Source organism: Triticum dicoccoides, chromosome 6A (assembly GCF_002162155.2).
Source record: "Triticum dicoccoides isolate Atlit2015 ecotype Zavitan chromosome 6A, WEW_v2.0, whole genome shotgun sequence".
Lineage (NCBI taxonomy): Eukaryota > Viridiplantae > Streptophyta > Magnoliopsida > Poales > Poaceae > Triticum > Triticum dicoccoides.
The window spans coordinates 497,425,836-497,439,458 of record NC_041390.1 but is presented as its reverse complement, the minus strand read 5'-3'; the positions used below and the strand labels follow the sequence as shown (position 1 = coordinate 497,439,458).

The 13,623-nt window shown below is 53.0% G+C and overlaps 1 protein-coding gene across 1 annotated transcript; it reads left to right on the top strand.

Moving 5' to 3' along the window:
* The first annotated feature begins 9,553 nt into the window (after positions 1-9,553).
* Positions 9,554-10,353, top strand: LOC119319446 (FCS-Like Zinc finger 2-like). The gene is made up of 2 exons (XM_037593928.1): positions 9,554-9,837; positions 9,916-10,353. Exons 1-2 carry the CDS (start codon positions 9,614-9,616, stop codon positions 10,163-10,165), a joined length of 474 nt encoding a protein of 157 aa, XP_037449825.1. The 5' UTR covers positions 9,554-9,613; the 3' UTR covers positions 10,166-10,353.
* The last annotated feature ends 3,270 nt before the right edge of the window (positions 10,354-13,623 follow it).

Sequence of the window (13,623 nt, the reverse complement as noted above, 5' to 3'; positions counted from 1 at the left end):
TACAAGGGTTGATCTACCACGAGATCGTAATGGCTAAACCCTAGAGGTCTAACTTGTATGGCTATGATAACGTATATCCTCCAGACTAAGTCCTCCGGTTTATATAGACACCGGGAGAATCTAGGGTTACACAAGGTCTGTTATAAAGAAAGGAATCTACATATTTAGTCACCAAGCTTGCCTTCCACGCCAAGGAGAGTCCCATCCAGACACGGGTGTAGTTTCGGTCTTCGTATCTTCATAGCCCATCAGTCCGACCCATGGCTAACAGGCCGGACGCCCGAGGACCCCTTAGTCCAGGACTCCCTCACCCGCTGCCACAGATGGGCGCCTACTTGGGCTGGGGTCTGGGGAGCAGGAGAGGTCGAAGGCGGACTGGCACCTGGCGGAGTCCAGTAGCGGAGCCACGCCGTCGTGGAAGCCGGAGGGCGAATGGGCGAGGACAGGCCGGTAGGGGAGGGAGAGCCAGAGAGGGGAGGTCGGAGCACGAAGGGGAGGGACCGAGGTCCGAGGGGTGAGGGAGGCTAAAGAGGGCCGGCCTGGCCGCCGGAGCCGGATCTAGGGGAGGCTGAATCGAGGGAGGGAGCTAGTAGCTAGGTTAGGGAAGGAGATCGGTTGGATCGGGCTTGGAGCTGTCGGGGGAGGGAGGGGTTGTCAAAAAAAGAATCAGGGGAGGGAGGCCTCGAGCTGCTGCTCGCGCATGTAACCAGACGCCGAGTCGCTCGTGTCTGGTCATGTGGTTAGCTATCATGGTCTATTTCCACATTCTACCGTATAGCGTATACATATTATATGTAGTAATTTTTTGACGCAAAATTCTTGGTATTCCAGGGAAGTCCCAGGAAGACCCCCAGCACCGCCATTGTGTTGGATCCTTCTGACATACGCTTCCCTTCATTAGCAATGATTGTTGTTCTGATACGCTGATCCTTTATCCAAAAAGGCTTCCGCCATGCTTTATAAATAAAGGCACACAGCCAAACCAGTACATAGTGATGAGGTGAACCTCTTACAAAGAAGATCAAAAAAGAAACATGAAAACAGGAGCCTCCGCACCAAAACACAAAGAACCTAGACTTCCGACAAGGAGATTGAACTCGCCACTAGGGAAAATCGTCGGACCTCATTGTGCCACTCATGCCAGTCTGCCGCCGGAGAGGCCCCCCTACCCTTCCGCTCCAGTCCGTGGACCTCGAGCTTTCATGTGGACAAACGCGGAACGGGAAAGGCACCAACTAGGACCGTGTAAAGGAATAGGGGACAAGAGCGACCACCCACACTGGAGTCAAAGAAACTTCACGCCAGGATCCGAAAATGCCCACCAGAGAGAACGTGGCGCTCCGAGATACATGGGATCCACGATGACGCCCTTAAGAGGGAGGCGGCGTTGCGCATCATCGCCGTAGGGAGTGAAGGAATGGTTAAGGGTTTTCACCTGAAGCTCTGACTCGGAGAGAGGTACCCGCAGTAACGCCCCCAAGAGGGATGTGACACCCTCGGGCATCCCCGCCACTGGCGCCGGAGCACATGGCTTTAGCCCGGAGCCTCTCAACCGAGTCACACCAAAGAATCTCAAGCACCAACCCACCCCGAGGGAAGAGATGTTGTCACCAAACAAGGCCTTCAGAGCCCCGATATGTGAATCACCGCCGCCAAGGCACTGCCGACACCATGGTCACCCACGCTAAATCTCCTACCGTCCACACGGCCTAGAACATGTACCCATCACCGCCGCCAGATGCCTGCTGTAGAAGCCAATCAGGCGGACCACCACTCAAGGCCGTCGCCCCGGCGGCCATGAGACCCCAAACCACCGCCGACCGACATGAATACGCCCGCAAGATATAGCACACCACAGTCCCCGCCAGAGCCTTCCGTCCTGCCAACACAAGACCGACCCAGGAAGGACAGCATGGCGACGAGGACTCCGAGCACGAGTGGACGACGACGACCATGGTACCCCTGGCTGGGGCCTCGCCTCTGGCTCAACAGCCCCCGCCCTGCCCCAGATTTGGGTAGGCGCGGGTCCCTCAGGCAACACGCCTCCAGCCTAAGGTTGGGCGAGGTGGCCACCAACACACTGGCCGGGACTACGTAGCGCGGGAGATGGCAGCACCAACCTGTGGCTGTGCCCCCAAATCTAGCTACAGAGCCCTGCCAGGCGCCAAAACAGATCGGCAGCAAACTCGAGGCGGCGTCCCCTCAGACCAAGGCGAGGTGACACGCCGGCCCTCCTAGCCTCGTGCCCCACCATCCGAGGTGGACAGCCTTCCATGGCGACGAAGCAACCCTACTGGCGGGGCAACCGCCGCCAACAGCCGTGACGACGGATCAACTAGATCCAGTGCCGCCGTCGCGGTGGCTACAACGCGAAGCCCACTGCGTCGGCGCTTCGTACCAGCGCATCCGCCACCAGCCCCTGCCTCTGTGCTATCGCGTCCAACGCCAGCACACTGCCACCGCTCGACGCCAACTACCCACACTCCGTACCAGATCCTTAGCACGACAATTTTTGAACTGTCTACTATAATAAGATTTGTTTGACTCCAATATAAGAGAGGCTATGAAGACGGTGCGCCTTGGGCTCGCTTCAGTGATTATATTCGTCGCTAGATGATCTGCAGATTTGACGTAACGTTTGGTTCTCTGAAAAGCGGTAAGCTGTCGCGCTGTGGTTGGCGGAACACAAGAGCGCCGGAAACTCTGATAAAGGCATGCGTGAGCGTGTCCCTGAGCATATTAAAGGCTTCTAGGTACGCTGCCTGTTCGTGTCGTCCTCGCGCAGTCGGTAACCCGCTCATCTGGAGACACGCAGCCGTTAGCAGCACGCGCGCGGCCGCACTCCCTCGTCGGTTTGTGCATCAAGGTTGCAGATTCGTACAGGCTCGCTGTCAATCCAATGCCGGCGAGCACCTAACCGTAACCCACGCAATCAAGCGCGCCCGAAGCGTCGACCTGATGGGTCTCCGTATGCGAATCGCACGGCGGTACTACCACTACTACCTGGCAACGCACCGCCGGGTTCCCGACAAGGGAAAGGCGAAGAGAATGAAAGAGAGGGGTACACTTCGTACGTGCTTTTAACTTAGAGAAGATTAGACGCGAAAAGGGAGAAGACAACGCATCGGGTGACGACGGAACGAGCCTAACCATGTGATGTGGCTGTCTCCTACTCCGCACTTGGGAAAAGACAGTTCGAGACTTGCTGAAGTGACCTCGATCGTTACACGGCTGCGGGCTTGCTCGAGGTCGAGGACGGACGGAAGGTTCATGCATGGTTCCAGCACGATCGTTGCAGAGATCAAAGTGATGACATGGAATTGATAACCTTGCCACGGAGGTGCAGCTAGCTAGTTCGAGGCTTCGAGAGGATATGGTTGGTTATGGAGCAAAACGGCTACGTACGTACGTACCCTAACAAAAGTAACCGGACCATCCTAGGAGGGAAGAGGAAAACAGGGGCTGTACGCGCGCTCCAGATGTCTAGGGCCGAACTATGTAGGGATTGTCCCGTTATCTTGCATCGTGGCAAGACATGGAGCACATGTTTTGCTCGCGCGTCTAGGTTATAGGCTGTGTGTTCATTGATGATACATATATTCGGCCTTAGCTTAGATTGGATTGGATTGGCCATCACCATTCACAAAGACACAGCTGCTGCTCTCGGTCTCGGCTAGCATGACACGCTACCTGCTGCAACCTGTAGCCAATCTAACCAAGTCCCACCACAACGTCGCAGCCCATGCCGGCCGGCTGTCCCAACTCGTTTCGTCCAGGTAAACGGCAACTGTAAAAATCAAGTGGCCCAATGACGGAGACGTAGATGAACACTGTAGCCGGCCGAACAAGCGCGTGCAAGCTGATGAAATGAAGCGCCTGTTCTGCAGCTCTCCGCGGAGCGGAGCGCGCGGAGCAGCGTTTTACCAGCTCCGCAAATTAAAACTGGATTGCCACTCTGCTTCGGCGCGCGGAGCCACGGAGCCGAGGGAATCCAAACGCACCCAAAATCTACGAAAAGCTGCAAGCTGGTGTGTGTTTGTATGCCGGTACCGCGGCCCGGTTTCTCTCTGAATAATGTGCTCAACCTCATTATGTAGGATACACGCAAAAAAAAACCTCATTATGTAGGAGTAGTATTTGTATAGTGAGTGAGCATTATTAAGTTTGAGAAGGCACCGCAATGTATTTCAGTATTTGGTGCCATGAAAATGACCAATCGACAGGGACATGTCCTCCCCCTCGAAACAAATAAATAAAATAAAAGACAAGGACATGTCCTTTGTATAATGTACAAGCACTGTATTCATTAGATTATATAGGGGTACTAGTGAACAGTGATACAATAATGGTGCATTTTGCTCACAAGTCCATAAAAAAATGTACTTGTGTATGCAACCTTGGCGTTCTTACTATTTGCATGGCTAATCCTTGCATGCGTACGGCAAAGGCAAAAAATCACCCCGTTTCCAAGGAGGTCAGTCATATGGTCCCCTGTAATTCACCAAGTTGTGGATCTATACATGTACTAGAAGTAAATTTCAGAGAGCTACCCCCCGAGTGTTTGACCTTGATGAAATCCTTTCTATATGATATGGTTGACACAACACGTTTGACTAAACCCCCACTGACATATTACAGCAAGTTTTAAACCTGCAATTTGAACACTAATCCAACAGCATTGGTAAAAGATCAAGCAATGCAAGCATGCCAATTGCCAATGCTACCACGTACGCGTTGTTTGGAGGCATGCGCAATGTACGTAACTGCAACAGGACAAGGAGCCGACTGAGTTCCAGAAGTCAAAATGCTCATATACTAAACGTACATCAACGGTTTGCTGCCAGCAATAGTAATCAAAACACCAATGGCTCCGAGAAGGGGGGAATCGCATAGAATATGAAGAGCTCGAGCCCATGAGGCCGGCTGTGCTGCTCGTTATAATATGAGATCTCTTATAGTATCGGCGGACCATGCCACCATATATGCGCCTGCTTTTGCTCGGCCACCCGATTAGCCACATAAGCACTCAAAGGAGCCAAGCTCTAGATTTGTTGCAACTTGAACCAGTTGCCTAACCACCTTAATTTTTATTGTTCTCATACAAGGATCGGCCTCTTATATATTGGCACTTCCCGGCTTTTAGTAGAACCTCCAGCTTTATTTAGTTCTTGTTCCATCATTGGTTTGTTCCTTTTCAGAAAGGGGTGATGGAGGATGAACACATCACCAAGGCATAAAATTTCTATGATTCTTGATGTCTTATTTTTTGTTTTATCATATTAAGTTACGCGCTATTAATTTCAGTCCTTTTCTCATTATTCGTTCACATTTTTTTCATTTAACGAGATAGCATCAGTACTAGCATGAAAGTACTAGCACGAAAGCACTAACAATGCTGAGCTCACTTTGTATTCGTCCACTAAACAAACACTCAAACAGTATCCCTATTGTCACCCAGCCCATGGCGGGCCCAGAGATCAAAATTTGCCAGGGTGACGGATAACAATGGAGCTTGATGATGCCGCGCCCGCTGGTCAATGTGCAAGGGAGGCCCCTGCTTGCCCTAATGGTGAATTCGCCACTGACCTACTCACGCACAAAAAAGCAATAGCACATACAATACAATTAGTAACGCCACATAGGATGGATTTGGGTTGGAATACTCAGAAATGAAATAAAATGATATTTATCATCTCTTATATAAGAGATAATATCATAATTAAGAAATATTGACATTTTCTTAGTTGTACAAGATGTCCTCTCTTAGCTACACATTCTTAGTTCAATTTAGATCACCCCATAATTTTATGAGCATGTAAACATTGATTGCTAGAGATAATATACTAAAAGTTAATCCATTATATAAGATGTTCTTTTGTATTCTCTAAAAATGACATGGAATATAGATAAAAATACAGTTTTATCAACCAATATACATGCTCTAACGAGAATAAACCAAGATAACAGCAACCGGGCTGCATAACTCCAAGCTGAACATAGAAATATCATGTCCCTTATTTTTAAGATGTTTGAGAAGAAATGGTGCGTTATATGTAGGACACAGCCTAAGTCACCAACATCAGAATGTACAGTGGATTAACGGTCGAGCACATCAAATGAAAACTTGACTTATGTAGCGGGTTAATCATGGGTTAATCAGCTTTAATTGGCCCATGACACTAGTGGATCCATCTGCTCAAGGGCCATGGCACTATGGGACTATTAGCAGATTCAACATATTTCACTCAATTCCTCGGTAACATGGATACCACATTGTACCACACCATGCTAAAGGCTTGGGTCCTGTTAAAAGTAATTTTGCTTGGCTCCTCGTCCCTAAGAGGGGTATAGGGGTTGATAGCCAAGGTGTCCAAAATGTGGTTTATGCCCATATGCAAGCAAGTTCATGATTAGGAGGCTCACCTACCCTTTAGTTGCCTTAACTCGATGCACATCTTGGGAATATGGAGGAACGGGTTCGGGTCTTGAACTCCTACCATGTGAGGAACCCACAATGTTGTGGAAACATTGGCAGTTAGCCGTCATCACAAATGTGAGGCATTAGTGATCTATTTGGTGTTCATGCTAGTTTCTTGGTAGATTTTGGAATGAAGCGCAATGGTCGGCCTTTCGCACCATCTCCATCTTGCCCGGGTGTTGTTGGCGAAAATTAAGATCGAGATGGTTCTTTGAACGTTAAAAGAAAATCAAACCACAATGCCCCATACTCCAAATGATGATTTAGCTGCTTAACCTGATCAAGCAAGGCATCCTCCAGCCAATGCTCTCCTTTCATTGGACTAGTGACACACAGAATTCTCCTGAACCTGAACCTGATTAGGCTAGACTAGTTCTTTATTTCTCTTCCCATGTAAGGACCTTTGTATTTGTTTTACTCCTGCTCAATATATAGGCAGATGATCTGCCAGTTCCTCAAAAAAGAATGTTAGTGCGCATAATATTTTTTACGCAAAGTTCACTTATACTATAACATATTGTACATAATGTATTGTGGTATTAGGGCATCTTTAACGGCAACCCGGAAATTTCCCCAACATCCTTCCGTGGATAGGTACCAGACAAAATTCGATCAAACACGACCGGATTTCATATAAACACGGCCGGATTTCATATAAACATGACAAATTTCATTTAAACATGACGAATTTCATTTAAACATGATGGATTTCATTACATTTACATCAACTAAGCGGAGCTCGTCCGGCTATGTCTAAATGATCGTTGGCGCCCGTTCCCCGTGCCCCACCGTGAACCAAGAGAACTGAAGCTTCGCATTTTTCATCTCCGCCTCGGCGCTTTCCAGCTCTGACTCTATAACCTCTGCCTCCGGAGCCACGGGAAGCGAAGTTGTCCGCCTCCATGTCGACACCAAGCGGCTAATCGGCTGATGATGTTCAACCCACCAAGCTTGGCGTAAACGGGAGGGGAGGAGCGGTGCCCTTCCTCGGACCAGAGCAGCGGTGACTCAAGATGGCAATGAGGCCCCGAAACCCGCATCCCCGCCGGTTTTTACCCTATTAGGGGACGGGGATGAGCGACTTTCTATCCCCGCGGGGCTGCTCGTGGGTACATTATAAAACCCGGCATGTTTCGCGGGTTTAAACCCATTTGAGTACTACCCGAACCCGAAACCCGACAAAACCCGTCAAAATACATTATTTAGCACGTACCGATCCATCTTGACTCAAGTGGCCCAAAGCCACAGTGCCTGAGCAGCCGAGCCCCACAGTGTCGAGGCCCTGGAGTACAGACCAACCCCTCGCTCGGTCTCTGCAGTGTTGCTCGCTCTTTAGGACTCTCTCTCTCCCGCACAACACGACACATAATCCTAAACCTAGGTCCCCCAGCCGTCGCCTGCTGCTGTAATATGCTCCTGTTTTTCTTCCAAATGTTGTTGACTGCTCGTGGGGATGGGTTCCCGTGGGTTTCTAAAATCCGATGGGTTTAGGGGATGGGCAAGAATTTAACCCCGCGCACGTTGATGGGGACGGGGACGGGTTTGCGATTTTCTCGTGGGGATGGGTTTGGACAAGCAAAACCCGGTGGGTTTCGTCCCCGTTGCCATCTTGAGCGGTGACCTTCCGTGCACTACTCTTCCTAACTGTCGGCGATGTGCGAGCTTCGTGGTCGTCGTGGCGGGGCACGGACTCGGCGATTTCCTCCTCCTTGCCGTCGGTCTCGGCAAACACCACCTCGCCCGCCTCATCTTCGCACTGCCAGCGGCCGCCACGTCCGCCACCTGCTGCCGGTATCGCCAGCGGGCTAGGCGGAGCAGTAGGATTCGAGCAGTGCCTCCTGCTCCGCCATATTCGCGTCTGGCGCGACCGCTCTGCCGGCGGTGAGATGCTCTTGGAGGAGGTGGTGGTTGTGGGAGGCATCGGCCTGCGCTTCCCGAAACTGCTCCTCCTGCTCCTCCCGCACCATGTCCATGTAATGGACACGGGCCTCGCCGATGGTTATGGTGCAATGCACCGGCGACGGGGGCACAGAGGAGGAGGAAGGTGGCTCGGAGGAGGAGGATAGTGGCGTCGTTTCATCGTCGGAAGTGTCCTCCATTGGGACGTCGTCGTCCTTCGTTGTCTGCCTACCAGCCAGCCTGCAGTAATGGCGGCGATATCCTTCTTCTGTTCTGACATCATCCCATCCCAAAGAGCTTTGGCGGGGGAGGTATCCATGGTGGGAGTGGTGCGGAGAGGGATCAAAGGTGGATGACTGCAGCTATGACCGGGGCACTGGCTTTTATAGCAATGGTGGGCGGCAAAGGGGCAGGCGGGTGGCGCCGGAGGAGACGCCTCGGCAACTGAATGCCATCAATGTGGGCGGCAGACAGATGAACTACGGCATCGTGTCGTTTGAACGCGTGGCAGTCGCGCGCACCGAGAAGCGGTGTAGACGCTCTCTCGGCCAGCGTGCCGCTTCAATGACGATGCCAGTGAGCAGTCGTGTTCGCCTGGCCGGGCATGAATGCGGGCGCTGACACTCTGGAACAACGCCGACAGAAAATGCGTGGGAGAGGAGAGGGGTTTTTGGTGGGTCTGCGGTCAGAAAACGGGCGTGGGACCGGTCTGGACTTCCGTAAAGCCCCCATGTTTGTCTCCGCTTGCGGGAGAAATCACGTTCGGACCGCTCCACGGACCGATACTAGCCCGCCTTGGATGGCTTCCGCTGTCAGGACAGCACGGTCCGGACGCGTGTGAGAGGTTTGTGTGTCGGTGTTGAAGATGTCCGGATGATTTCATGCTTTTATGTTTTTCAGTTTAAACACAGTAAATTATGTGCATGTGCATGGCAAGTAATGTAGTGTCTCCGCCACAGGATAGGCGTACGTGCATCTAGGTGTTTGATATACGCAAAGAAAGAAAGAAAGAAAGAAAGAACTACTCCAACTATGCAGCCGTACAGGATGTCAGGATCACGCCGGGATCCCGCACGAAACCCAGGGTCCAAAACGAAAAGCACACACTTCCCCTGCCATGCGGCCCTTTATAACCCGCGCTCCTCTCCCCGCCAAACTCCACCACCTCCTTCCTCCTTCCTCCCAACCAACCGAGCAACAAGGAGGGAGCTAGACGGACACCAACCGAGCCTGGAAATGGAGGACTTCTACTACTTCCCCAGCTCCCTGGAGACCTCTGAAATTGTCCACAGAGGGTTCCTCCCCGTCGTGCACTCCTCCCCCCGCAACCGGAGCTCGCCGTCGCCGAGGCCCCGGCGCGGGTCCCGTGACGACGCCGGCGAGCTCGGCCACCACTACCTCGACGCCTGCTTCCGGTGCGGGCGGACAATCGCTGGAAACAAGGACATCTTCATGTACAGGTAAACATCTTACGCCGTCATGCGCTGGGGTTTGACTGCGATGGTGGCATGTGTAAACGTGATTCTTTGCTGGCGCAGAGGCGACACCCGTTCTGCAGCGAGGAGTGCCGGCAGCAGCAGATCGACACCGACGAGGCGGCGGAGAAGAGATCCAAGAAGTCCGCGGCCGCGACGACGACGGAGCAGCAGTCGCAGCGGCAGAGCCCGCACAGAGTGCCCGTCTGGGCTCGGTAGAAGCGTCCATGGATCAAATGGCCTACTGTGCTCGACACTCCTCCGTCCATATAGGCTTCAGGATTGTGGATGTATGCGGACCGACGTGATATGAGCAGCTTGAGGGAGCTGGTTATATTCCATATTGGAATACAGTTCTTGGAGGCAAAAGAAGATCGTCTCGTCTGGAAACGCTCATTATATGTGTGATTAACATGCTTTCTTCCTTGTGTGCGATCCCCATGTAGTCCAAAATTTTGGCATGGAAGAAATAAGATCACCGAGGCTCCCATCCATGGCGATTGTGTCCGGTCTGATGTTGAAATACTATTATTTTTTTTAATTCACTTACTAGTTCCGTGTCACATGCATGACGAATTTACAGGGAGACAGGTTTGCAACGAGTAACTGTACCACCAGAGTTGAAGAAATCCAACCATTATTCCCTCTCATGTGTCACCTTCATGTCCAGACTGGATTTCGTGTTTTTTTTTCACTCAACGAACATGCCGAAGCTCATGGTCGTTGTATACGCACAGGAGGGCCGTATCATCTAGCCGTATTATTCGCATTATTCTACACTGTATATAACCGTATGATTCATGTCCACTGCAGTGTTATTATTTATTTTAATTTATTTTTTTGCGAATCATTGCAGTGTTGTTAAGCTAGCAGCCTGGCTGGCATATATATACACATATATGTCGATTTTCTGCAAAAGAATACATACATGTCACTTCAGGCGTTCCACGAGTTCAATTGAAAATACATCGTATCAGGATACAGACGAGTGAGAATAGCACATAATTTCTCAGCAACAATCCATCACTGCGATTTAGCTGAAAAGTACCCTTTGATTGGACTGGACGGGTTAGAAGCAAGACCGGGGCAAAGCCCGTGTGATTAGTACGGAGGGCACACCACCATCGGAATCCGCAACATTGCACGACTACACTTTGCTCGCACCTAAAAGCGCCATCGGAGCACTTATCAAAGTGGACTTTGGAGTTAACAAACCGGCCAAAGGTCCAAACTTCACTCGCAACCAAAAGCACCACGCAATATACTACTCTTAGCAAAACAACGAAATTATTTTTTCGATAAAGAACAACGAAATTGTTGGCTGGGCGATTACATTTTGGTATGGTTGATGCTCGCAAGTTGCAACCATGCATGTGGGCACATTGCACGCTCCGAGGGCGAGAGAATCGTTCTAGGCAGCCTCGGAGGCCCGTAAACAAAGAGCACACTTGCTAGTATCGGGAGGTCCACCGGGCGCCAGATTCTTGACACGTTACGACATCTAAGCACGCCGAATTGTTTTCAAAAGTAGCATGCAGAGGCAGGTTGCTGGTTGTTCGGGGGGCACACGTGAGGACTCGGCAGTCGGCACACGCTCGCACATGTTTGATCGCATCGCGGCTGACCGCGCGCCACTTCCCGGAGTACGAGTGGTGCGAGAAGGTCCGGCCGGCGACGGCGCAGACACGCCCCGGTAGGCGAGCTACGCACCGGTGATGCCAACGAAAAGCGTGTGCGGCGGCTACACCTCGCCGTACGTCGTCACGTTATCAAGCTCCGTGCCCGTGGCTGCCCCAGCTGCGCGGCCTTCTCCTCGGTGGCGCCGTGAAGATCGGTCCCCTTAGGGAATAGGGAGCATCACCTCGCCGTCGTCACGCTGTCAAGCTCTGCCCCCGCCTGACATCTGGCCCACGAGCTGACCGCTGCCGGAGTCAACGGCGCCCGCGCCCGACTCATGTGTTGGTCGCGCCCGACTCATGTGTTGGTCGCGCCCGCCGCTTCTTGAGCTGGCCGGGCAGCGCCGGCTCGTGCCCTGCCCGGGTCGCCCCGCCGCGCACCAAGTGTTCGATTGAGAAAATAAAGGCCAGCGTTTGCGGCTAGCGTTGGATTGCATGCTTCTGTATTAGTGTTCGGACGTAAAAATGAACATTTACGCTAAAGATTTACAGGTTAGAGTTGGAGATGCTCTTAGCTTAGATTGGATTAACCATCACAATTCACCGAGGCGAAAGAATAGTTTGCTTTGTGTTCATCGTGTTTTTTCACCAAAACCCTACGCTCTCCCGCGCCGCCACCTGCGAGGTGGCCCGAGAGGGCTTCCAGATCCCGTCGTAGGCTCCCCCTCCCTCGCCGCTGCAAGGGCTCCTTTCCTCCGGCGTGTTGGGGCCGCGTGGGCTTGCCCATTGTGTGCGGGCGTGGGGTGCCGCGGTGTGGCGGCGTGCAGCCTCCTGGCGGGCGTGTTGTGGCATGGACGGCTGCAGGCGGAGGTGCGCGCCTCGACGCGGCGACCGATCTGGCTGGCAGGCGGCGCGGGCCGCGGCGGTGCTAGCCGGTGGACTCTGCTCCCCTTCCGGTGGCAGATGACGTGGGCGGTGGTGGTGCTCTGCCCTGCGTGCGAGCTCATCCTGGGCGACACCTGGGCAAGGCGGCAGAGCGCACATGAAGGGGCTGCATGTAGCGCGGCGGCCAGGTCTCTTCAGGCGGCGCAGGGCGGCGGTGTCGGCCCTCTTCTCCTGGATCTGTTTCGACGGTGTGCGGGGCTGGGCAAGCGCCGGTGGTGCCAGCCGCACGTGTTTCGGGAATGTACTAGATCTAGAGTTTGTGCTCAGGCAGGTCTAGTCGGGGCCCAGCGCGGATCGAAGCTCTTGCTTCGGGTAGGAGAGGTTGGGTGTGGCCAGGGATGTGCTCGCGGGGATGTGCAGGCTCCCTTCGCGGGTATGGTACTCAATGGTGGTGGTCGTGTTACTAGTATTGATCGGCGCTAGTGACCACAGACATGGGGTCGTGTGAGCTCGCCTGGCCATGGGCATGGGGCAGGCTCGCCGACGGCCGTCGGCAGTCTCAGAGTTGTGTCCTCCCAGTCCATTAGGTATTGGCGTGGGACGCAGGTGTGGGTGCCTCCTACGGTGGAGGCGCCTACCCAGACTCAGGGACTGATGCGGGGCTAGGAGTTGACAGACTGGTGTTGCTCTTCCTATCGTGGTTGTGTGCGGCGTGAGGTGCGCGACCAACTGTATCTGGCGACAGGGATGCCGGGGCGGCGGCCTCGGATGGCGGTTCACATGCTTGCTCGCTCGTTGTCGGGCAGCATTGCGCTGATGGTGGCTCACCTCCCGGGTTGTGGGGGCAACGGAAGATGGTGCGACGGGTAGCCCAGATGTGCTCTCTCTCTCTCCCGGAGGGTGGCGTCTTGATCCGGATATGGGGAGCCGACATCGTCGTGCTCCTCCTAGCGGCCTCATAGTGACAAGGTTGAGTGGCTGAGCGAAAGCTCTGTGCGTTGGCGCCAACGATGGCGACATCCGTGGGTGCTGTGCTCTTTCTAAAGAAGTCGTTATGGTTTTTCTCGTCGTACCAGGGCTCCAGGTGAAGACCTTTGTCCGGTGGACTCGGCGGCGCCGATGCTATACGTCATTTTCCCTTTTGAGGGTGTTGACGTGGAGCTTAGATATGCCAGGTTGTAGCGTGGGGATGTTTAGCTCGTCCGGTGCATGTTACCGAACTTGCCGCCAGATCAGCACGGCGGTTGTGCCTCTTGCAGAAAAAAATACC